This window comes from the organism of the source record quoted next, unplaced genomic scaffold, assembly GCF_019419815.1.
Source record: "Pyrus x bretschneideri cultivar Hongxiangsu unplaced genomic scaffold, Pyrus_bretschneideri_v1 Contig61, whole genome shotgun sequence".
In the NCBI taxonomy this organism is placed as follows: Eukaryota; Viridiplantae; Streptophyta; class Magnoliopsida; order Rosales; family Rosaceae; genus Pyrus; species Pyrus x bretschneideri.
Genome location: NW_025999800.1, coordinates 321,024 through 347,134, shown reverse-complemented (window position 1 = coordinate 347,134; position 26,111 = coordinate 321,024). Strand labels below are relative to the sequence as shown.

Sequence of the window (26,111 nt, the reverse complement as noted above, 5' to 3'; positions counted from 1 at the left end):
TTAAGTGCTATTTTATCTCAATATAATACATCTGTTACATTTTCTATCCATTGATCCATTAAAAGCTGACGTGGCTGTCACATTTGTGTCACATGGTAAAAAAAAAATTTATTTTAAAAAATGATAATAATTTTTTATTTTTTAAAAAAAATTTACTAAAACGCAGAACCTACCCCCACCTCACCCCGACCTTCCCCGAGCCCTTTCTCCTCTTCACCCTCACCCCCTTTCTCCTTCTCTCTTTCACTCAATTGAGCTTCTCCGATCCTTCAAGGCCTCTTTAGAAGGGTGTTGGGAATCCTGTACAGCTCTCTCTTTCCCTTTTACTCTACTCTTCATAGTTGCTGAAGGTGTACAGCAAACCCAACACGCTGTCATTTTTGTGATAGAGTTACACGGAAGAAGCCTGCCTGAAATGAGTCAAACCAGGAATTGAGCCCTGCAGCCAGAGAGACCGGCCTCGAAGGTACTTTTTTACTTGCTCTGCGTTTTAATTTCGCTTTGTTTGAGCTCGATTTAGGCTAATTTCATAATCTAGGGTTTGTGTTTGGTTTGGTAATATGGGGTTGTGATTGGGGTTTTGTTCTGGTTTGGGGGTGAATTGTAGAGCAAATGTGGCAATTGGGGCTGACGAGCACCGAGTTGTACCCGGAAAGACTCAGCATGCCCAACTGTGTCTACTACATGCAAACCGGAGATACTCGGAGTTGCAGAGGAGAAAATGGTGGGTGGGGTTGCATATGAGAGAATGGAGAAAGGGGGTGGGGGTGAAGAGGAGAAAGGGCTCGGGGAAGGTGGGGGTGGGGTGGGTTTTTGGATGTGAGGGGAGGTGAAAATCTGCCTAGTTTAAATTCTTGTTTTGTTTACTTTATTTTCGTCCAAAACCAAATCCCCCTTTATTTTAGAGTGTCTAACTAGTTAAAATTTGTTTTAGATTGTGTTTTCAAGTGTTTTGAGTCAAATTAGAACCAAAATTCGTCCAAAATTGTGTTTAGAGTCAAATATGCCCAGTTTGTGTGTTTTAGGCAGTTTTGAGTGTTTTTAGCTTATTTTGAGTCTTGTGAACTTGTTTTGAGTCTTTTAAGTTGAGTTAAGTGTTTTAAAGATTAGTTTTATCTATTTGAGTTAGTTTAAAGTGTTTAGCAATCCCTCATAATCCCCGGTTTAAGAACGATCCCTACTTACTTATATACTACAATTGTCAAAAGAGGGTTTAATTTGTGTGTTAAGTTAATTTTCGCATCAAGTGGCTCGGGCCGTCTCGCCTTAGGCTTGGGCCCGTGTGGGTTTGAATGGCATGGCTTAGGCCGTGGTTGTGACACTATGGGCCTTACCGATGATGGTTGTCGTGGTGGTTGCCATGATGGTGCACTATAGGGGTAATACCGCTCCACTCATCGTTGTGTTGAGCCTTGTAGATCGATGCAGTCCTAATCCTTGAACGTTGGAATTTCCATTCGTCGAGGTTTCCGAATCTCTTGCCATTGTACTTTTCTTTTTATGTTTTATCAAAGAATTTTTAGAAATAAAAATTTCAAGAATAATAACGTACAAAAAATCTACAAATGAACAAGAAAACGAAAAATCTTGAATGCAAAAATCTTCTACGAGCATTTGATCAAGACTCTCAACGAAAGCACCAATTTGTGGATGCAAATTTCTTTCTTCTTGTTCTTGGACGAAAATGCACCTCAAAAATAATAAACACCTTAGGTCAAGGTCAAGAGCCTCACACGCCCACGATAAATGGGGGGTTGGCTGATGAACCTCAGATGCCAAGGTTAGAATTTTGAGGGAAAAAAGTTTGGAGAATTTAGAGAATTTTGTGAGAGGATTCAACTTAGGTTTTTGAAGAAAATGGGGTGATATTTATAGGGGTGTGGCCGGCCCCTTTGGGAAAGATGTGAACCGCCCACTTTAGTGGCTTTTTGGGTGTTAATCACCATCAATTAGCTAATTAATGAATTAATTGAGTAATAAACAAATTAATTAGCTAATCAATATAATTTGAAAGAAATAATTTGGGAGTTACCTTGTGGGGAAATTTTGATGAGGATGGATGAAATAGGTTTTGAATAAATACCTATTTTGATCACTCTTAACCTTGATTGAGTGATGATTATTCGTTGCTCGCACGTAGGAGTTCTGATGTGTCTCAAGCGTAATCTTGTCTTTTAAACCCAAAAATCCACGTATTGCCTCCATATTTTTCTTGATTATTTTTTGTTCCACAACGGCCACACATGCTCCATGTCACCCGATTTGTGTTGTTCATGTGTTAGGCTTGAAAATTCTCCATAAGTGAGAAGGTATGTTAAGGGTGAATTCTACATCAATGAAAAAATAGACATTGCATGTGCATATAAGTAATTGGACTGTTTCCCATATTATCAACTAATTTTATGGTGAAACCCCAACTATGATATCATCTAATCTGGGTATCCCTCACACTATTCTTCTAGGCAAATCCTTTTATCTATGGGTCCTTGAACCAAACTAGAGACTGAAAAATATGAGTTTGAAAGCTTCATTATGATTTTGTTGGCAATATGGAACGCCGAGATTTTAAAACTATGGTCCGGTTCCAATGTATTATCTGATCAAATTGTATCTCGTGCTCTAATATGGTGGCAGGAGATTTCCCATACCCTTTTCCTTCCTTCCTTAGGTTTGACAAACTTAAGATTAATGTTGACGGAACATAGAATGAGACTCATTGAGTGTGCAGAACTTCAACAATGTGGCTTCTCTACCACAAGTGAATGCTTTAGCTGTTAGATAAGGTTTAATATGGCTATGTAAAAGGGATATCAAAATTTCATTCTTGAGAGCGATTCTTTTTTTTATCATAACGGCTTTGCAGAACATTTTGAATCAAGCTTCTATAAGTCCATTAATCGATGATTCAAATGCTTTGTTGTTAGTTGTAATTGAAACTTCTTCCCATGTCCGCCGTCAAGCTACGAGGCTACCTATCACCTAACACGCCTTGCTCTCCGTTATTCAGATGTTTATACTTGGTTTGAGGAACCTCTCAATTTTATTTGTGATGTAATTTAAGAGGAGAGCCTTCCTACTTTTTAAATGAGTTGCCTTTTAGCTGTGAAATGAAATTATGAAACTTCTTTTCTAAAGGAAAAAAAAAAGGGTTTCTACTAGCTACAAAGGGTGTAATGGACGTTTCATGTCAAGTAAAATAAAAAAAGAAATTAAAGTTCCTAGACCCATCCAAAGTCTTATTTTTCCACTCACATTATAATCTCACCTACCATAAAAATTTTAAAAATTAAATGTTATTTCCTCGCCCACTATTATTCTTTGAAATAACCTCTAATATGCTATTTCCCACCTACTATTAGTCCTTAAGATTGAAATACTATTTCTTCAACAACGAAGTCTCTTCCGACAATAATCTACAACAAATGAATTAACCTTCAAATGTTGAGCTGATGTGTGATTATGCACTTTAATAACTACCACAGAATTCAATCATCATAAGTTGCTACCTTATTACCTTTAATTTAAAATGGCATTCACACTTTTTCGTTTCAGAATTCCTTATCTCCTCATTTTTTATGATTTTTGTTTCCAAATTCGGCTTACCTGTTGTCCATTTTTTTCACAACCCAATGTAAGTCTAGGGCCCCTATTACCTTTTCGTGCCCAAATTAATATTATTACAAATCTTGTAAGGTTCTTGTCAGTCATTTTACAGATAAACAAACTTATAAATAAAAATTTCATTAGAAAGTAGATGAAGAGATGAAACACTCTTGGAAAAAGAACACACTTAATAATTAAGCGACATTAACCTTCTCTCCCGAGTCGATGAGAGTCTTTCTCTCTAACTGAGACTCTTTCTCACCTCTGGTGTGAGGTTTTTGTTCTTGGTTTTTCCGTTCGGCAGCCGACCCAAGCTATGGCTAGGGTCGGTGGTAATCCTTTTTTTTTTTTTCTTTTTGCTTTTCCCTCCCTTATTTTCTGTTACTACTCTTCCTCTGCTATCCATCATAATCAGTGCGACCATGCATCCTTGATGCCATTATTCCTACTCAATTAATTCCTTATATCCATCCAATCCATCACTCCATCTTCATGTCCCTTATCTATCCCCACAAAGCTGATCCTATTTATTTTCGATTTGGCATCATCCTTCATCAATTTATACCCTTGTTTGGTCTGCAGTCACTTTTGACCATGATCTATCATGGTACATCGAGAAGGTGTGTCGAGTTTCGGTCTTCATATCAGCTCGAGTGTCTGCTCCAACTCATTCTCTTAGTTTGCCTTTATTGGCAGTGTTGCTTTTGGGATTCTCACAATCTTCTTTGTTTTCTTCTCCTTTGGTCTTTCTTCCTCCTATCTCTGAGGTGTTGATTGGTTGGAATTATGGTGTCCGATGGTGTACTTGGTTCCTGCTGTTCGTGCGGTGCTACAGAGGCAGTTGTAGCAAAAGACAAGGGTTCTTTTTCGATGGGTCTTTGTTTTTGGGCTTTAACCTTTGTTTTGGCCCTTTGTGTGTGGTTTGTAAGGTCCAATTTTGTGTTGTGTATATGGTTTGGACCTTGGTGTGTAGTTTGTTTGGCCCTTTTTGCTTTGTGTTTTTTTTTTTGTTGAAATGTTAAATATTATTAAACACGAATCGAAATGTTTACATAAGACGCTAGAGTATTAAACAACCATTTGTAACCAAAAAAATAAAAAAATAAGGGTAAATATCAGTTTACTACCCTCAAGTTTCATGGTTTTCAACATTTGGTACATGAAGTTTTTTTTGTCCCAGAGTCATACCTAAAGTGTTAATTTTGGGACAATCTCATACATCTGTTAGTCTAACTATTACGTCTTCCGCTCCAAACCCTCATCCTCCTCATCCCAAAACCTAACCCCATCCTCCACACCCCAAAACCCAGCCTCAACCAAGAGACGATGCCGCATAAGTTATTCACGAAGCCCAATCCTCCAACACGCCAAGCCCAAGGCCGCATATCTCTACCATCCTCCTTCGGATTCAGTCAAGGCCTCCGAGCCTTTGCTCGAAATCCGACGCCAATGTGGATCTTCCCGAATTCGACCCAGAATTCGTACCGTTGGGCACTTCCGAATCGAACCCCTACCCACATCTAGCCTAGAGACCCTGACGTCCTGCAAATCCACTTGTTCTTGGCGGAGATTTGATTCTGAACTTCCTTCAAATTCACAAAAAATGGAAGAAAAAAAATTAAAAATCATAGAGGTAGAGAAAGACAGATCGAGGAGGAGAGATAGTACCTGCAAGATTTGGGTGTCCTCGTGTAGAGAAGAAGAATTGAAAGCAAGAATTAATTAAAGTGGAAACTAGTGGTAAAGGAGGGGAACGGTGACCATCGAAGTGGGAGTTGGAGAATCAATTAATTTGGGTGGGTAAAGAGGAGAGAAGGGAGGGAGGGAAGGAGAAGGGTTGGGACTTGGGGGGAAAAGTAGGAGACAGCCTAGAAAAAAAAATTAATTTAATTTTTTTTTTTAAGTTTTAATTTTTTATTATTTTTAAATGTCCAAGTGGGGCAAGCTTGAATTTTTAATTTCCACATAGATCCCTTAACGACACATGATGCCTAGTCATTATCCATATAGGCATCACGTCATCAGTTAACGGAATACTTAAAAGTCAGACTAACGGATGTATGAGACTGTCCCAAAATTAACACTTTAAGTATAACTCTTGGACGAAAAAAACTTCATGTACCAAATATTGAAAACCACGAAACTTGAGGTATTAAACTGATATTTAGTCCAAAAAATAATTAAGCGACATTACGCCACCAAATAATCCAAAATAAAATGATATGTGATCGCGTCGGATAACCAGTGGCAGTAATGTAAATAAAACCATTTTTTTGTACAGACAGAGATTCTGACTGCTTATATCGAAAATCCCCCTGGAAACAAACACCAACGTTTATCCGAACCTAATGGCAGTGGTACCCCGTTTCTTTTGCTGCTTCTTCACTCACCCCAAGAACTCCTGCCGATCTCCGCCGTCCGATCAAATTTCCTTCAAGCCCAATCTTTCCGGTCAGTACTTCCGTCTGTACCCATTGCTTTTGCTCACTTGTGACTTCGAATGTGACTTCGAATTTCTTAGTGACCTTGAGTTTTCGAATTTGGGAAATTTTACTTTCTGTTTGGTTACTGAGAAAGTCAAGGAAACTAAAATTTAAAAAGTTTCCATTTTTTTCTTCCCTAAATTGAACTGAATGAATAAGCTTGCATACGAGTGGAAATGTGAGGAGACGAAAGTTATTGAATATTGTAATTTTTTTTGCATTACCTTTGAGAGCCAAAAAGTTGTATTAATTGAAACTCATATGCACATTGATATAAACAGTCGTATACCCGTGTCATGTGGTATTCCCTCGTGGTCATACAACAATTCTTCTTGTTAATTCGAGGTATCTTGAGTTGTATCTCTGTGTCCGTGTCCATGTCCGTGCATCGTAGGTTAGTAGTAAGTACATTATTTTGTTGCAAGAATTGGTGGTGTTACTTAATTTGAAACTCATCTGCATATTGACATAAAGTGTTTTTCGTTGTTAGAACCCGGGAAGTTGCCTTCTCTTCCATTTAAAGTCGAAAATCTTGTTTCGTCATTTGGAAATGCTGTACATGGAGTGTATGAGATCCACCATATGTTGCCAAAATCAAAATGTCAGGTATGACGGTGAGTTCCTGCACCAGATGTTTCTGATTTGTTTGTGCATTCTTTTGGTTGATTCGGGTTTTTCATATTCGCCACCTTGCCTATTTTGTAACTTGTGTAAAGGCAATATTAGATATGATATTGTGCAAGATGACAACACTAATCGTATTCTGTTGGGTGGTTTTTGGCGAAAACATGATGAGCTTATGCATTGTGGTGCTTCGTTCAAGTCATATATGTATATAATCCCCCTGTGGGTTGATTTTCATAGATTGACAAATGCATCGTCGGATGTAATGGATTGGGATATACAGTATTTTTGAATTTGGCTAGTTTCATGAATACGTATGTGTCCGAATTACTATTTTTTTGCGTTGTTACTTTCTATCCCGTATGATGTGCTGATCTGTATTCAACAATGCTTTTTTGTGACTCTCATGTGGAAATTATTACTTGTGCAGGGAGACGCAAAGTTGAGATTCCCGGCAATGGGACTTCTTCTCGGCAATTCCTTAATGTTGACAACACCACTGCAAGCTTTGGCGGAAACGTGTGAAGCTGACAACTCCGGTTTCAGCATGCCCATACTGCTATTTGTAGCCCTTGTAGGGGCCACTGTTGGTGGTAAGATTTTACTGGGTTATTAATTACCATCAATTCTGTTCCATTAGGTTTATGTGCTTGCTTTTGAAACTGTTGTAAGTAGTTCTGTTGATTTTATTTGTTTCAACGATATCTTTATATGATAGCCATGTTGAGCAGTTTGTTGATAGTTTAGCGCTTCTATGATAGGCTTGGTTGCTCGGCAAAGGAAAGGAGAATTACAGCGAGTGAATGAACAGTTGCGTCAAATTAATCAATCTCTAAGAAGGCAAGCTAAGATTGAATCGTATGCTCCTAGCTTGAGTTATTCACCGATTGGTGCAAAAATACTACCAGAGAGTGAGGTGATAGTTGACCCAAGGAAGCACGAGATGATATCTCGACTGAAGGCTGGGAAGAATTTTTTAAGAAATCAAGAAACGGAGAAAGCACTTGACGAATTTAAGACAGCTCTTGAGCTTGCCCAAAGTATGAAGGACCCAATTGAGGAAAAGAAAGCTGCAAGAGGTTTAGGTTTGTTTCTGATCCCCTTGTTCCATGAGCCTTATTTCTTAGCTTCAGAAGACAGTATCGACGATGTTCAACAGTTCCAACTGTGTCTGTCTAATTGAGCTGGCCTGTAGATTGGAAATCCGTTCTGATTTTGTTTATTAATTGCCATTTGCTTCTGTCAGGAGCCTCACTGCAAAGATTGGGTAAGTACCGAGACGCCATTAAATACCATTCTATGGTTTTGGACATCTCCGAGCGAGAAGGAGAAGACTCAGGAAACACAGAAGCTTATGGAGCAATTGCTGATTGTTATACCGAGCTTGGAGATCTCGAGCGTGCAGGGAAGTTCTACGACAATTACATTGCGAGGTTGGAGTCCGACTGAATCAGCTTCGCCCAAAAGTTCTCTCTATTAGTTACAGAGTTATGTTGGCATATCACGAGGGGGTGTAGATGACTTGTCACCGGCGCTAACCTGCAGATCCCAGAACGTTTTGATTTGGTTTCGCGGTACAAGTGGTTTAATACAGAATGCCTTTGGTTAATCTGCCTACTCCGTCAAACCCCGTCTCTGTCACCTTAGTTTGTAGAAAATGCCGAGTTTTGTATGCGAAGGTGACCGGTGAATCCATTAGCGATATTGCACAACTCGAAAATAGCTTTCAGCTAGTAACAACCGAAGAAGGGGTGTCGATTTTACTGTTATAATCAACGGTAGACTCGTAGCCAAAACGATAAATGAAGAGACTGAAAACAAGTGTGGAAAACCCAACTTCCTCTAATAAATAACCACTCATCATAACGCAGTCGAAAACAGATCATACATGTTACATACCCACACAGACAGCAAGCACATAAGGCAGGGTACGGTAACAACCTCACCGTCGCCGCTTAAGGGGGAGAAATAATAAAAAAGATTCCTAATGGGGTTTATAACTCAGATAACACCTGCACAATGCAGGAAATAGATTATATAGGTCGTGCCATTTAACAGATACCCTTATGTATTACTACTGGTAGTACATGAGCTGCTGGGCAGCAGCAACATTCTGGAATCCACCGTCGTATATAGCTTGGCTTGCTCCAGCTGTGCCCATTCCCAATGCTGCCTGCTTAAGGGGATGCTGTCCCTGAGGGTGCATGAGGGAATGGACACCACCCATCTTGCTTATTGCCAGTTGCCGTTCATAGGCCAAACGGTCGGTTGCAGAGAGGCCCGGTAAAGGTGCTGCTGCCACTGGCGGCGGGAGTGGGTTTGAAACTGTTCCTGGTGGAGTAGGCTTGCTACCCCAAGAACACTACATAATAAAGGCAAACAGTCAATGCAGAGTAAGAGAAAGAATAAACACTTGAACAGTAGACATGCAAATGGGTCTCTACGTGATGTCCCAGGATGATCGACCGATCTAGTCCACTACTTTTGGTGTTACGGTAATACTTTTTATAACAGCTCTAGTAGTAAGCATAGAAGCGCACCTTTATTTGTCTACCACACAAGATGGACTGAGTGTTTCCCATTTGAATAGCCAGAGCTGCCTCAGCGTGGGTACTGAATCTCACAAAACCAAAGCCCTTGTCACGCTGCAGCCGAACTTCCTCAATCACTCCAACACCAAGAGCATGAAAATGGCGATGCAGATCAAGCTGACTGACCTGTAAGAATAAGACCAATAAAATTTAATGATACTGGAATTTCTATGATCCCCGAGTAGTGAAGATATTCATTTTATTCTCCACATCTATTCCTCTTTCCAGAAGTTAAAAACCACCAACTCAAGTTCAAGTTAAGAAGCAATCATGGTAGAAAATTCAAACTCAGTTCTGTACCCAAAAAACTTGTGTATCAATTCATATCCAAGGCATAGCAGAAAGTAATGGTGCAACAGCGCACGTTTGCGCGGTGCAAGAGAGAGAGAGGATTTCTTGCCTCTGGAGCAAGATTGCCCACGTAAACAGTAGTATACTGAGGGTTGTTCTCCGGAGCCTCACTGTTTGCTGTGTCCTTTCCATCTTCTGCACAATGAAAACAGAATATGAGTCTTAGGCAGAGGACTGTATCTTTTTACACAAAACAGAGTGTATAAGAAATTGCTACAAACCAAATTATTTTCCTCTCATTTTCCAGTCAAACTAGACATAACATCTTTTGTGTTAGAAAAGGGAAAAAACGAGTTTGAACACGGTGGTAAGCTCACCTGATGTGCCATTTGTTAGCTCCACCACACTTTTAGCATCTGAACTCTGCTTGTCTTCATTGGCGGCAGCCCCTTTTGTTGCCCAGTTGCAACGTATCTGTCTGCTGCCGAGCCACTTACCTGGATATCACAGCCAAAAAGATAGTTCAGAATATGGAGAGAAGGAATACAAGAGGGGAACCCAGAACTATTGTACTTATCCCGCATGCATTTTTTCAACAAACTTGTCAAAATAATTTTTGAATAGGAAGAAGAACATCATCCTTACCAGTTAAGTCATTGATCGCATTTTGAGCATCCTGACAATGAAAATGAGAGTCATGAAAATCAATTTAGTTACAAATGAACACACTTATAAAGGCAGAGGCTGGCTCTAAACTATTGACTCTTTAGAAGAAAATTTGATGTCATTATACCAAGCCGTTACCTAAGTTCACTCATCCTAATCCCTTGCATTCAGTTACCAGTCCATCAGAAACTACCATTCAGACTCACAATAGATTATTAACAAAAAAGAATTCAACACGCATCTGAAAGATAACAAAGGTAAAATGTTCCACAAAAATACTACCTGTTGGATTCGGAATGAGACAAACCCAAAGCCTCTTGAACGCCCCGTCTTCTGATCCCACATAACCCTTGCATCTCTAGAACCAACAAAACAATCTAATTAGGCATCTGAAGAACACACAATGGATTACAATGTAAACTTAACAAATGTTAGCAGATGAACGCAAGACTTCCACGTCTTAACTATTAGTCATCAGAGGTTTTATTAAATATATGAAACTAAGAAAACCAGCGCTCGAGAAGACACTTACGAACAACTGTTATAAACAGAAAAGCATGCAAATAATGTAGCATCAGTAACCTCAGGGCTGAGATCACCGACAAAAATGTTGAAATGACCTGCACATCAGAAAGACAGTATTATAATTAACCTCAATGATAAATGCCAAAGCATCATTTAAATTGGTTCAACGAAAGAAAAACAAAAACCAACCTGATGTATCCTCCCTCTGACCACTAGCATATGCCCAATTTACTTTGATAGGCTGCCCAAACCTGAAGATCACATATCAAAGATTTTAGAGAAAGTACAAATATAAGCAAACAAAATTAACAAGGAGCATAATTAATTTGTACTTACAGATGCCTGCCATTGAGAGACATTATTGCAAGAGCAGCTGATCTGCGATCAAAATAGTGAATGAACCCATAGGATGACTGCAGAAGGCACAAAAAAAAAAAAAAATTATCAATTATATGATCACCATATGGTAGAATTGAGTTAGGCTCATAGTAAACTAGTCAAGTCCAGAAATTTTCATACGGCGAGAGGATTGTTGAACAGAGAACAGATAAAAAAACCGCAGACGAATATGTGCACCGTTGCAAACTTACCTTTTCCTTTCTTATAAGTTTGCAACTTTCAACAGCACCAGTACTTGCAAAAACCTCTTGAAGAAGTGGTTCTGTCACCTGGGTATGGATGTTCCCCACGTACCTGAAATTTTTCAAAGTAAACAAAAGTTTAAACCAGAAGATAAAAAAGAAATGAAATTAAACACTTCGTAATCAACTAATCACACTGAACCAGAAAAAAAAAAAAAAAAAAAAAAAAAACACAATTTTAGTTACACATAGGTAACTTCGTCTGGATTTTTTTAACAGAAAACATAGCGAGTGAGAGGGTTATTTTATGAGAAGGATGGGTAATTTCAGATACTTGAAATTTTTTATTACTTTAGTAAGATATAGCATGGCCAAATGCAAAGCATCCATGGAAAAGATAAACTTATCATAAAGCTATTCAGTGAAGATAATAATATCAAGTCATCGACCAGGGGTACGATAATGCAGAGAAACAAAATAATTACATAAGCATAGAGGTGAAACAAATAAAAACTCAAAATAGAAAGTAAAAAAAATGTCTAGACAAACACTCACACACTGCGGCAAGTACTTGGATCAAAACCAGGAGGCAGATTTCCACTTGGGATTGGCTCTATCTGCAAAATAAAAATGTGAAAAAGAAAAGAAAATAAAGGAACCTAAAAAGCCAGAAGCAAAAAATAAAATAAACCTAAATCAAAAGAAACTAATTCCCTTGCTTATTTATCAACAAGATCAGGAGTACTTCAACCTAACAGCAAAATCATTTGCACCGGAACCCAACAACGACAAACTAAAGTACTAGTGGTCCATCTGGGAAAAAATGCTTATGCAAGACAAAAACATGGTGGGCAGGGAACTAAAGATAACCTAAAGTGCGACTCCTCTTAACTTTATCAAAATTCTAAGACAGGGCCAAATGAGTATTTGGTTTACTTCTATACCGATAACTGTTATCCGCAACTTACTGGAGGCTTGGAAATCACCACCAACCAAAGCACCAATGCACGAAAAAAAAACAATTCGAAAAACCACAGAGTATTAAAAACGCTAATAGAGTCTCCTATTTCTATTTTCCATACCATTCCACTACGACAAAAAGATAACAAAAAGTGTCAAGATGCAAACAGTTCTTCCCCATTTCAGAATTCCGAAAAAACAAAACGAACTACTATTCAATCTTATTCAACACCAATCGCAGAACCTCCGAGAATCGAGCTCCGCTCAGCTCCGAAACATAACACGAATGAGAGAAAACCCAAAAAGTAACAGCCCCAAGCTCATTTTTCACTACCGAGAAGCAATAAAAAAGCATAAACAATAAAAGTCAAAACTTTCCCACAAAAGGAAATTTCCCGAAAATCCCATCTTTCGGAATCGGTACTTCCGAAACACGAGAAGGAAGAGGAACTCAACTAACCCTAGCTGCCGTACTGCAATCACACACAAAGACAATCGGAGATGGAAGACCAAAACCAAAATCGAACCCGAAAGCAGAATCGAAGCCGGAGGACGGGAAATTGGAGCAGCAAGACGGAGAAAGAAAGGTCGAACCTGAGGAGGAGCTAAGAGGCCAGGGTGGTAGAGGGAATGCTGCTGGAGAAGAGCCTGCTGCATCAGAGCTTGTTGCTGCTGCTGCTTCAGCCTCTGGTGCTGCATTTCCTCCGTGATTCTCCGAGAAAGTCGGGGTTTTGCCGAGAAATTTGAGCGTTAGGGTTCGAGCAGAGGGCCTCTATCGAAAGAAAGAGGGAGATAGATGACTCTTGACAGAGAGAGAAGAAAAACAAGACAAAAATGGCTATTGGGACTGATAACATCACTGAGCTGAACGAATTATTTGCCCCTTCCCCCTCACCAAAATCTTTGCCACCTGACACGTGGCCACTTTAATTTTATGGATAAACTTGCTTAATTATGGATTATGAATTTAATAAGGTTTTGATTAGGACTTGGTTGGGCTTTCCTAATAGGATTAGGGTTTCTGTCCAAAGACCATTTCAGCCCATTTTTGGTCAATTTGGACCTTTCCAAATTAAAAGCCTCCTTTCAAAACTTGAGCCTGGATTTAGGGGTTGTGGCTAGATTTTTCTCTAGCCCACTATCCATTTTTTTTCAGATTTTTTTTCCATATTAAGATTTTAAGAATTAATAAATTACGTTTTACCGTAGTGGTAGAAATTAATTATGTATATGCATTCAATGCGTGTTCTAACCCTGCTGATTCTTCTCCCTAACAACTATGTAACTCATTAACACTTTAACACTATCGCTATACTATAAAAAAGTTTTAAAAATAAGTATGAAAATCTTTTATCATTAACTATCAAGTAGAGTCCAAATTACATGGCAGTCACTCAAAAAAACTCTAATCGTAAATGAGCTAGGGCTATTTAAAATTTCATAAACGAGAACTGTTCATCTACATGCTTTAAAAAAATGCTTTTTAAGAAGCATCGTAAATCCTACTTATACTTTCCTTTACTTTAATACTGTCAATGGCAACAGTGTTTTTTTTTTTTTTTTTACCAAACACATTTAATGTCCCATATTTTTTAATAAGCTTTTTTTTTTTTTTTTTTCAAGTACCACAATCTCAAACTTAGTCCTTAGAGCATCTCCAAATGAAATGTCTAAATGTTTAAATCTAAAATAACGGTAACAAAAGACAGCAGTAATGTTTTTCAACCAAGAAGTCAAATTTGATGCGGCATGATATCTCTCCCTCTTGCTGTTAAATTTGATAGCACCTTCAAATTTTTTAATTAATTATTGAATGCTTTTTATTAATTTTTTATTGGTTTTAAAGTATTATCCTTTTGTTTCTTTTCATTATCAAAGCATTGTTTAAATATTTTTAGGATAATACTTGAGTACTTCCTAGAGAGTACCCAATTTACTCACTATCTTAAGTGGCCCAACAAAATCATGACATGTGTAAAGTAAATTTTACTCAAGTCCATATAATTCTACCATCCAAACATACACTCATCTCTTTAAACCTATACCCAAACATATCTCTTCCCTTTAAACGCATAAACACTACCTCCTTCTTCCCCAATTTGGTGCTGCCATGGAAAATACACCACTGCTACCGTCAGTCCCACCCTATCCCATCTCCAGCCTCTTGCCTCCCTTGCTTCCTCTTCAATCCTTGTCTTGTACGGTGTACCCACCCCAAATCCTTGTCTTCTTTATCGAGCCCAACCTTCAATCCCACTCTTTGCGGCAATCCCACTAACAATTACTTTCTTCACCAGCGAGCCCAACCCTCATTTATTTGTTCTCCAACGAACCCAATCCCAACCCCACTTTTCTCCAACAAGCCCACCCCCAAAGTCTCTCTTACCCAACGACGCCACCTGAAATCGCTCTCTTCAACCGCGTCAGTTTGAAGATGAACAATCACTGGGGGAGAATGACAAAGGGATAAGAGAAATAGGAGTTGGATGTTTGGTTACGTGGTGAAGGATGTTTGGTTACAGAATAGTGTTTATATCAAATTGTTTTAAATTAACATATGTTCGTGTCATATTGGGCCACTTAAGAGAGTGAGTAAATTGGGTACTCCATGGGAAGTACCCAAGTAGTATCCATATTTTTATACCTTTTAATTAATTTTCTTTCATTCCCAATGCAAACAAAATAAATATGAATTTTTATTTTATGTTTAAAATTTGATATATTGATTGGAGATCAAAACTTTAAAATATGTCAAAGTGGCACATAAGCCTTGAAATTAAAATTTTAGATTTAAAATTTGACATCTCATTTGAAGATGGTCTAAGGCCATCTTCAAATGTGAGCATCTCCGTCCAAAGGAGATGTCAAAATTGCCACGTAAACATACAACAGTAAAAAATGGTAGCAAACTCTCTCCAACTGAGCCTTCAATTTCTTATGCGGCACTAGGTCATTTGAAGACAAAGCCTTTTGCTGTAAATTTGACAGCAGATGTCAAATTCATTAAATAAATTTTTAATAGATTAATATAATATATAATCAAATGTTGTTATGTTTTTTAAATATTTGATTGGTTGGCTTAATTATTGGTGTAACATCTCACATCGCCTAGGGGAATGGGTCATGTAAGCCTTATATGTATATTCTCATCTCTACCTAGCATGAGGCATTTTGGGAGCTCACTGGCTTCAAATTCCGTAGGAACTCCGAAGTTAAGCGAGTTCACGCGAGAGCAATCCAATGATGGGTGATCCATTGGGAAGTTCTCTTGTGAGTTCCAGAAACAAAACCGTGAGGGCGTGGTTGGGGCCTAAAGCGGACAATATTGTGTTATGGCAGAGTCGAGTACGAGATATGGTGGGGCCCGGGCGGGGATGTGACAATTGGACTCCACAAAAAGATAAAAAGTTTATTAAATGACATTATTATTTAACATATCGGGTGGAACAAAATATTGTACAAAATGTCAAATTGCCACATAAGCTATCAACTATCATTTTGATGTTTAAAATTTGACATCTCATTTGGAGATGCTCTGAAATGTCAAAAATGTCACATAGACATATAACAATAACAAATAACGTACCATTTACTATAACCAAGATGTCAAAGCTGACATGGAAAATGAGATGTCAAAATTGATACCATTGCTCAAGGCGTCAGACATTAAATGCTAGCATATTTAAGCATCTTTTATGTCAATTTTGCTATTTCCAAAGGTATTTTACTTGTCTTATCTTAAATGCTAGTATACTTAAGTATTTTTTAGGGGAAGCTATCCACACCTCATTGTACTTCTCACACACCTCTTGATAATTTATGTCTGTTGATCTTCTTCAATTCATCCGATTCGATGACCGAAAATTAAAAAGGTATGTGAGAAGTAAAATGGGGTGTGTGATATCCACACCCTATTTTTTAATTATTTTTAAACCATCAATACCCCAACTTTTTGTTATTTTTGTCATAAAAAAAAACATAAATGAAGCGGTAAATTTGGCATATCGGGTGGAAGAAAAATATTGACAATATGTCAAATTGCCAAGTTAGCTATCAAATTAAAATGTGATGTTTTGAGTTTGAAGTCTCATTTAGAGATGCTCTTAGTGTCATAGACAACCATAATAACTAATTTGATGTGTATACATCAATTGAGTTTTTTTGTATTCCCAGTAGATAATAGCGGGAGCATCGTCTATATTGATATCCTTAATTGTTGAATTTTCATCTATTTAATTATTAATTACACATTAAGTCAGTTCATCAAGAATTCATGCTATAGACTAGCCCATAGTAAAATTTTCATATGAATGATTTTGTTTAAGGTATTGTTCTTCACTTGTTAGTGAGATATCTTAGGTAAATCTCGTACATGAGGAGTGTGGAAGCCAAAAATTACTCTAACTGAGATGTCAAAGCTGACAGTGAAAATAAGGTTAAGTTGACATGGAAAATGAGATGTCAAAATTGATACCATTGCTTCAAGGCGTCAGACATTAAATGCTAAAATATTTAAGTATCTTTTAAGTCAATTTTGCTATTTCCAAAGGTATTTCACTTGTCTTATCTTAAATCCTAGTATATTTAAGTATTTTTTTTATTATTTTTAAACCATCAATACCCTAACTTTTTGTTATTTTTGTTATAAAAAAAATCATAAATGAAGTAATAAATTTGGCATATTGGGTGGAAGAAAAATATTGACAATATGTCAATTGCCAAGTCAGCCATCAATTTCAATCTTGATGTTTTGAGTTTGAAGTCTCATTTAGAGATGTTCTTAGTGTCACAGACGACCATTATAACTAATTTGATATGTATACATCAGTTGAGTTTGTATTCATAATATATAATAACGAGAACATCGTTTGTATTGATATAATTAATTGTTGAATTTTCATCTATTTAATTATTAATTACATATTAAGTCAGTTCATCACAGAATTCATGCTATAGACTGACTAGTCCATTATAAAATTTTCAGATTAATGATTTTGTTTAAGGTATTGTTCTTCACTTGTTGGTGATAGATCTTAGGTAAATCTTGCATATGAGGAGTGTGGGAGCCAAAAATTGCTACTCCACTAACACGACAATCATGGGAAGTGGATCTACAATTAAGCAACCTGATACCCACTTATGGAACATGGATAAATAGAAAGAGAGTGAGACTTGGTGTTAAATCACACATCGTCCGGGAGAGAGGATCCTCTATGTCTTATATGTACATGTCCACCTCCATATAGCACGAGGCCTTTTGGGAGCTCACTGGCTTCGGAGTTCATCGGAACTCCGAAGTTAAGCTAGTTCGCGCAAGAGCAATCCTAGAATGGGTGACCCACTGGGAACTTCTCGTGTGAGTTCTCATAAACAAAACCGTGAGGGCGTGGTCGAGGCCCAAAACAGACAATATCGTGGTACGGCGGAGTCGAGCCCAGGATGTGGTGGAGCCCAGATCAGGATGTGACACTTGGAGCCCAATACTTGAATGCCTATAAAAGGGTAATAATCTCATTAGCGTGGAGAGGGAAAGACGAGATTACTTTATGAAATATTGCAATCATTTTGAACAAATACTGACTTGAGCATCGAAATGTTTTATTGCAGGTCCCCTTCCTCCCTCATTGATGGCGAGCGAAGATGGTGTCTAAGACTTCTCAACCTGTTCAAGATTACTTGTTGGTGTAGAATTACAGTACCCGAAATTTTTTGCTCAATAAAGAGTTTGATACCAATTTATTTTCATATCCTTTATTATAAATATATTGTTAAGAAAAGAAAAATGTTACGGAGACCATGTTTTTAGTCCATAGTTTATAGACCATTATGTGGTCGTTTATGGTTGTATTAATCGCCGCATCTTGAGATTTACAAAATGTGGTTCTAACTTATGATCTCCCTAACATTTTCCTTAAAAAAAAAAAAAAAAAAAAAAAGGGATATTCTAACTTTGAACTTGAATTCTTTCTACACTAATTAATAACTAAATTAGTGTGATTTGACAAACATTTGAAGGATAAGGAGGCCATGTATGAAAGACAATTGAAGATAACCATATAGTTAATATGTAATTTCATCTCAGGTAAGATGTCATATATATGTTGCTCCAAGATAAAAAGGACTAAACGAGTGACCCACTTTATCGAAATCTAATGGAGTTATTGGTAAGATATGAAGTAGGGAAGTAGGCTACAATGGTGGATTCAAGAAAAATATTTCAGGGGGTCACATGTAAAAGTTTACAAGCATTTTTTAGACACATAATAACCTTAAAAATTAAACCATAGTTCCATCATTCATAGCTTATAGAACAAATAACAATACAAGTTACAATAGTCCCCGATGCGTTTTCATATTTTGAAAACCTTGCATTATAGATTCATTATCAATGGAAGAAAAAAACATTGCTTTCAATATAAACCACTATACTATCACTCAACTATTGATCTCACATTCGGTTTCGCAATGGAGTATTCACAATATTCATAGCGGAAAAAACTCTCTCCACTGAAGCAGTAGCAACCGGTAAAACCAAAGCCAATGTAAATAGCAAATACACATGATTATATACTCTATTCCTCCCCGTCTCCACCATTTTTTTTTGCAGGACTACCAATTCCTTTCAATTGAGAAAATTCACTACTCGAACGCATATCAAAAATATAATACCCAAGTTGATCTTCAAGTGCCAAGAGTTGACAAGTAGTAAATTCATTCGGATAAAATTGAGCAAAACAAATTAGCCTTTATTCATCAAAAGCCGATAATGAATCATCCGGGTTCAAACTTGTCAAACAAAGAAGCAACTGTGTATTTACCTTATCAAACATTTTATCAAACAGTTGGAGGTCATATATGAAGCCAACTCTAATCTTCAAAAGGGCAACACCCAAGGTATCTATGGACATTCACCAAAGTTCAGTGGGTCAGCATCCTAGATATCCAAGAATGTTCACTGAAGTTCGGAGAGTTAGCTGACCACCTGCCCCTCAATGCATTCGCCATTGGTAGGCTATTCCCTACTTTGATTTCGACCAAGTGGACCTATTGGTCCATTATATTGCGAATCACAGTGTGAATAAACCTCATTTCAACTCAATTCAACTCAGAGTTATATATCAAGTAAAATCCAAGTTACGTGGTAGCAACTCAAAAAAATTCTAAACGTAAATGAGCTAGGGTGTACTTGCTATTTAAAAATTTCATTAAATGAAGACGGTTAACTTGCATGCTTTAATAGAAGCGTTTTTTTTATAAGAAGCATGGTAAAATTCTGCTTCTACTTTCCTATGTTTTTCTACTGCAAATGACAACCCTAACCACATTTGATGTCTCTAATTTTTTTCATAAACTGTTCTTTTGTAAGCACCAAAACTCCAAACCAGTCTTTAATGTCTGGACAAACTGGGTTAAGGGTGTGAAAGGCGGCAAAGCCTAAACAATTTAGTGCACAAATTAATTAAAAATGCAAATAAAAAATTAAAACAAAGACGACCATAATAACTAATTTGATGTGTATACATCAGTTGAGTTTGTTTTCCAATAGACTAATAACGGGAGCATAATATGTACTGATATCCTTAATTTTTGAAGTTTTATTTATTTAATTATTAATTACACATTCGGTCAGTTCATCACATAATTTATGCTATAGACTAGTCCATTGTAAAATTTTCAGATTAATTATTTTGTTTAAAGTATTGTTCTTCACTTATTGATGAGAGATTTTAGGTAAATCTCGTATATGAGGAGTTTGATACTAGTTGATTTCCATATCCTTATTATGAACACATTGTTGAGAAAAGAAAAATGTTAGAAAAACCATGTTTTTAGACTATATTTTATAGATCATAATGTGGCAGTTGATGATTGGATCAATCGCCACGTCATGAGATCTACAAAATGTGGTTCTAATTTATGATCTCTTTAGCATTTTTCTTAAAAAAAATTGGAATGTTCTAACTTTGAACTTGAATTCTTTCAACACTAATTAATAGATGGTTGATGAACTTCCATCCTGATTTACTTGATCAACTTTGACTAAGTCAAACGGCTATTTAGAGTTTTTCTATATTATTTTGGTTGTCAATTAGCAATTGTATACATGTTATGTATTACTTATTAAAAGTTTAATGTAAAATTTACACAAAGGAAAAAAGAATATATAAATTGATTGCTAAAACTTTTTTTTTTTACGATCTTCATATGAATTTTATTCAATAAGCTGTTTCTGAATAACTATTTTATTACTAAAAATTTATTTATTTTAAAAAAATGTGGAAGAGAAAAAAGTCGTGACGCTTTAAAAGAAAAAAGGTACAACTATTTTGTTCATAAAATACTATATTGCCATTAACTTTTATTTTGGTTATTTTTTCTTTAAGTAAATTGTAGCAATGGTCCCTTAACTTTAATTCAATTTAAATAATGGTCACTCAACTAAAAATCTATTGGTCCTTCAACTAAAAATTCATTACCATTGATCCTTCAACTTTAACCCAATTGGAGTAATGATCCCTTAACTTTAATTCAATTGTAGCAATGGTATTTCCAACATAACTCATTTTGACAAAATTTTAACAAAGTTGGTGAAAATAACCATAGCTACACATTTTAATGAGTTAAGGGACCCCAATTGTAGCAATGGTCATTCCAATATAACTTATTTTGACAAAATTTTAACAAAATTGACGAAAATGACCACAACTACACATTTTAATGAGTTGAGGGACTAATGGTAATAAATTTTTAGTTAAGAGATTATTGCTCTAATTTGATTAAAGTTACAGAATAATTGCTATAATTTACTTTTTTTTCTTTAATTTTGGTGACAGAATTAATTTGATGTTTTCACCTATTTTTTGATTGATAAGAAAGATTTTGTTAATAGATAAATTAAATAAAAAACATATAAAATATGTAAGACGCCCAAAAATCGTAAGTCGATGAGTTTTATATTAATTTATTTCCTATATCCTTAGAGTAAATATATTTTTGTATAAAAAAACAGTTAAATTTGTAAATACGTTCATCATCATAATTCAAACTCATAATTAGAGATTTTTAAGAGTTGCTCCACATAAATATTTTATTTTATTTTTCTAAAAAAGAAAACTAGTAACAAACTATGATTATCAATTATTCTAGAAATAAAAAAGACTAACAAAAACATATAAATATTTTATTTTATTTTTCAAAAAAAAAAATTAGTAACAAACCACGATTATCTATTATCCTAGAAATACAAAAGGCTGACAAAAACATTAGGGTCACCCTCTCTCCGCGGCCACAATCCTGACTTTTACACCAGAAATTTACATTCTTCCCATCGCTTATATCCAAAAAGTAATCAGGAAAAATTTCAATCCAAAAAAGAAAAAGTAATTAGAAAACAGTTGGAGAGTAGTCCAACTTTTGTTCATATTTCTTTATTTTGTTTCTCAGAAATGGATTATGCATCCAATCTCATTGATAAAATAATAATTACACAAAAAATATATTTTTGATGGAAGAATAATTTTGGCTTACAACAAATTACACAGTCAGGATCATAAGTCGCCAGAAACTAACCCAATTTAACATAATAAATCTAAACGGAATTAGAATTGTGAGTCGATTTAATCACTAGAGGCTGAGTTCAAGCTGCTTTGAACTTTGCCCTTGTGCCCTCGAACTCGTTTGCTCGTCACTTTTGGCAGGAGAAGATGCTCTCTGGTTGTTCAGTTGATATGGTGCTACTGCTGTCACCCTGAAAATTTTAAATAACCCAATTGGAGATGCGTCGCTTCGATTCGTTTTTTACTAAAAAAAAAACCCTTCAGAAAATAAATAATTTGGAAAGTAATTTACCTTTCTTTTCTCTTGGCCAAGAACTTGTGTAGTGAAGCTCTTCTGGCCTGGGTTGGCACCTTAATTTCCTGAGAATTATTTTCAGCGACAACATTCGACTGATTCTCAGAACCCAATTTCTTCACAAATCCAGCAGAAATCTTGGAGCTTCCAGTTGTAGCCAAACCCATGATTTCCTTTGCCTTCTCAGCCTGCAGATCATTGAAAACCAGCACCTGCCCACCATAAAAAATAGTCATCTGGGCAGCAGATCCTGGCTGCTGATCTCCCAAAGCCGCTTCTGGGTTTTTGGTAAAATGCGGAAGCAAATCGATGCTGGGTTTTGATGACGGAGTCTGAGCCGTCTGATCAACTGGGTTCTTAGCAGCAGCCTCCATGGCCGTCAGCAAGTTCATGGTTGTGGGAGGGACGACTTGGAGGGTTCTCTTCTCCTTCAAGAACTGGCTCAAGAGGTTGCATGTCTGTGCGAAATTCAACTTCTCAGCTGCCATGTCGGATATCTTTGTGATGAAAATTGTCGATGAAAACAATTGAGAGAGAAAATTTGATGTAATCTCGGTGATGGTTTGCTGAATGGTGGGGAGTGGATGAGTGGGGGGGAGGATGGGAATATAAATGGGGAAGTCAAGTAAGGCTGCCTGTGCAGGAATATTGATTTTTTTATTGGATTTTTCAAGCACGTTTTTTTTGCATTATAAAATTGAGAGGAAAAAGAATGGCAAAAGCATAAAGAGGAGATAGGATTCAAACACGTGGAGTCAAGTGCGATGGGAGTGACCTTCTACCTGTCTTTTTACGAAAAAGCCTTTGAAACTACATTTCGTAATAAAAACAACTTAAAGCAGAGACTCTTGAAGAGCCACCCGTGATCCGGTCTGATATTATTCTTACGTGTTTGTAAATGAGAAATATTAAATTTAAACGTGAGTTCAATACTAATTTTTACGTTGTTAATGTTTACGTAGGAGGAGTGGAGAGCTAAATTAATTTCAGGTATACATAGAAGGAAATTTTTATTGACATTCTAAAAATTTATAAATTAAAAAAAAAATTACACTTGTGAGAAATGCAGAATTAGATTATTGCAGTGTTAATAACTGTTCTCTATAGAGAAATGCTTCCAACTGAATAAAATTACATTTAGTTAACTGAAAGAATTCTAATATTTTTAGTACAGTTAAAATCAAATTTTTACTTGTAAGTAAGAGCTATTTTTCTTAGTACTACAGTATAGTAGTATTCCTCTTTACTTGTAAATGAGAGTTCTTAGATTCAATTCTCATCAAAGATAAATTTAAACCATATTATTACTGACCTATTTATTTAAAGTAAATATATCGTTTATAAAAAAAAATCAAATTTTGACAATGAAAAGTTCGATATTTTACTTCAAAACTAGAGCTAACTAAATTACAATATAAAGGTTCACTGTCGTTTAAACTAAGCCACATATGGTAAAAAGATTGACACTCTCTTAGTACAACGGTATAATAATATTTCTCTTCACTTGTAAATCAGAATTCTTAGATTCAATTCCCATAAAAAATAAATTTGAATTTTATAAAAAAAATCAATTTTTGACAATAAAAAGTTCAATATTTTACTTCAAAACCAGGGCCAACTAAATTACAATATAATGGTACGGTGCCGTTTGAACTAAAACACATATAGTAAAAAGTATGGCACTATTCTGTAGCTGGAGGAATATGTGGGGTACATTGGTCATTTGACAGGTCACAAAAGTTAGGCTTGGACTGGGTTCGGTGGAGACTGGAGACGTAGAGTTGGGTTCAACGACCGACTTGTTCGCGGGACCCACGCTTGAAAATGGCAAACACGCGATGTTTCTCTTGTTTCCTTACATCGTGTCCTCGAGATTCGAGAAATTGGGTTCGCTCCCAGCACGTGATACAAAAGTTTCCATTCAATTCCGGTTGGGCAATTTCGTTTCTTTCATACCACTGGCCATCGCGTTTGCCGCGTGTCCAATACGTATATTCGGCCGATGGTCCACACTCCGCACCTTAAGTTGGAAAGATTTTACAGTGTCCCGAAACACCTCGATATAATTATGTGTTACTAAATATATCTCGACATTTAATAGACTACTTATTATATGTCTTAACTTAATTCTCCTTCATTTAGTGTAAAAATATCGATGTACTAGAAAAAAAAAAATAAAAGTGTGTAGAATGATTTATTTTATTTTATTTTCAAAATAGAAAGAGGAAGAAAGTGAAAGAGGACGTAAGAGAGGTGAGACGTGTTATTTATTTATTTTTTTTAAAATTAAAAATATCACAGAATCACATGTAGTTTGAGATTTTAAAAAAAGTAAAATTTGATTTGTGTGAAATTACATTACTGTCAAATTTGTCTTTGGCAAAAATCGAACCTAAGATCTCTTACTTACAAAAGAAAAAAAATATCACTAAATCATAGTACTAGGTGACTATTTAATTAGAAGGATAAAAGTAATTTTACAAGGTTTTGGTTGACAATCAGATGTTATTATTATGTAATTTAGATAATACAGGTAGTTGTATATTTAAAAAAAAAAAATCAAACAACTTATATTATGATACTTAGTATAACAGATCGTATTCTGGTACAGTAAATTTTTTTTCCCAAGTTGGTTGTGGTTCGTGAGTGAGTGTTGCGAGGCCTACATTCACGTGGTTACAATATGAAATTGTGATTAAAATGAGATGGAAATTGCTACTTGCATTTAATTAAAATTTATTTTTTGCATGTTTTGAATTGGAATTTTTTTTATTTGTCAAACACGTAAAAATAGTTTATATATCGACTTTATTTTGTGGTTATATGGGTTTGCGTTTTTTGTACGTAAAATGACAATGTTTTATTTGTTGGAAAACCTTTAAACAATCTCATATATGCATGCCATGCGACATGAGCAAGTCAATTGGTGGAACATATTCATTAAATCGAGTCAACATATTGGTGGTAAAATCTACCACGACACGATTTTATGAAAAAATTAAGCATACTAATCAAGCCTAGAACGTGATAATAACATGACTTTTAATGAGTTGAATTAGTGTCTTAACTTGGTTTCAACACACAATACAAATATATATATATATATATATATTTATTTATTTATTTTATATTATTTTTTGAAACGATATGATATTTATTGATCAAGAAAAACATACAAAATTTGTGGATAGTGTGCATAATGGGCATTGATATATATTTTTATTATATTTTGAAAAGTCACTCATCCTAATATTTCATTGCTTTTGAGTTTGTATCGTTTTTGGTAGCATGTTTGGATATGTTGTGCACTTAATACGATTTCGATAAAATTAAAGTATTATTCTCTGGATTTTAGTTTAATTAGAACTATGGTTTTAAAATTAAAAACTCACAAGTGTTGGCTCATGAACTTATCAAAATGTGGAGTAATGATTATTTTTAGTCACACCATCATAAATTTCTTTTAAAATAAAATAATTAAAATGGACAAAAATATAAGAAAATTCTAGCAAATTAGTTATAAGAATTATTACCACACATTGTAATAAGTTTAGGAATTAATACTCGATGATGTCTAGTACAGGGACCGATACAACCACAGATCATTGCTCCAACTAACTCTTATTTAATGAGAAAACAAATAATTCAACTGAGTGAAAGGATAAATGCGAAGTGAAACCATAAAAGTTACCAATGGGTTTGAGTTTATACATTGAGGCATGATAAGTTGAACATGTTTTATATGGGTTTAAATTAATTTCGCACAATTTAACTGCAGAAAAACATAAATACGATAAAACAGGACGTGTTTACGTTTTAAAAAATATATATACTATTATTAAGGGGAAGGAGGGTTCAAAATTAATACAATAATTTATGGCAAGAGATAGGTAAAAATCTAATACTATCCACTAGAATATTAGATCATCTCCAAA

General features: G+C 35.7%; 3 protein-coding genes across 4 annotated transcripts; 1 reads left to right on the top strand and 2 right to left on the bottom strand.

Moving 5' to 3' along the window:
- Nucleotides 1-5,899: 5,899 nt before the first annotated feature.
- On the top strand, nt 5,900-8,319 carry LOC103929246 (protein FLUORESCENT IN BLUE LIGHT, chloroplastic-like). Of its 2 annotated transcripts, XM_009338407.3 has the most exons (5): nt 5,900-6,054; nt 6,577-6,692; nt 7,141-7,303; nt 7,472-7,795; nt 7,957-8,319. In XM_009338407.3, exons 1-5 carry the CDS (start codon nt 5,952-5,954, stop codon nt 8,157-8,159), a joined length of 909 nt encoding a protein of 302 aa, XP_009336682.1. In that variant the 5' UTR covers nt 5,900-5,951; the 3' UTR covers nt 8,160-8,319. The 2 variants fall into 2 exon arrangements, with proteins under 2 accessions (XP_009336682.1, XP_009336680.1); XM_009338405.2 differs by lacking the exon at nt 5,900-6,054 and having other exon boundaries at nt 6,577-6,700.
- A 213-nt stretch (nt 8,320-8,532) lies between these two features.
- On the bottom strand, nt 8,533-13,178 carry LOC103929263 (oligouridylate-binding protein 1B-like). The gene is made up of 12 exons (XM_009338424.2): nt 12,919-13,178; nt 11,920-11,981; nt 11,374-11,476; nt 11,120-11,196; nt 10,973-11,034; nt 10,791-10,878; nt 10,541-10,616; nt 10,238-10,268; nt 9,970-10,089; nt 9,702-9,787; nt 9,251-9,427; nt 8,533-9,072 (listed from the first exon to the last, which is right to left on the bottom strand). Exons 1-12 carry the CDS (start codon nt 13,021-13,023, stop codon nt 8,785-8,787), a joined length of 1,275 nt encoding a protein of 424 aa, XP_009336699.2. The 5' UTR covers nt 13,024-13,178; the 3' UTR covers nt 8,533-8,784.
- An 8,530-nt stretch (nt 13,179-21,708) lies between these two features.
- LOC125471804 (protein TIFY 6b-like) lies at nt 21,709-22,771 on the bottom strand. Its single transcript, XM_048572587.1, has 2 exons — nt 22,174-22,771; nt 21,709-22,072 (listed from the first exon to the last, which is right to left on the bottom strand). The coding sequence occupies exons 1-2, from the start codon at nt 22,662-22,664 to the stop codon at nt 21,949-21,951; spliced, it is 615 nt and encodes a 204-aa protein (XP_048428544.1). The 5' UTR covers nt 22,665-22,771; the 3' UTR covers nt 21,709-21,948.
- Between the last annotated feature and the right edge of the window lie 3,340 nt (nt 22,772-26,111).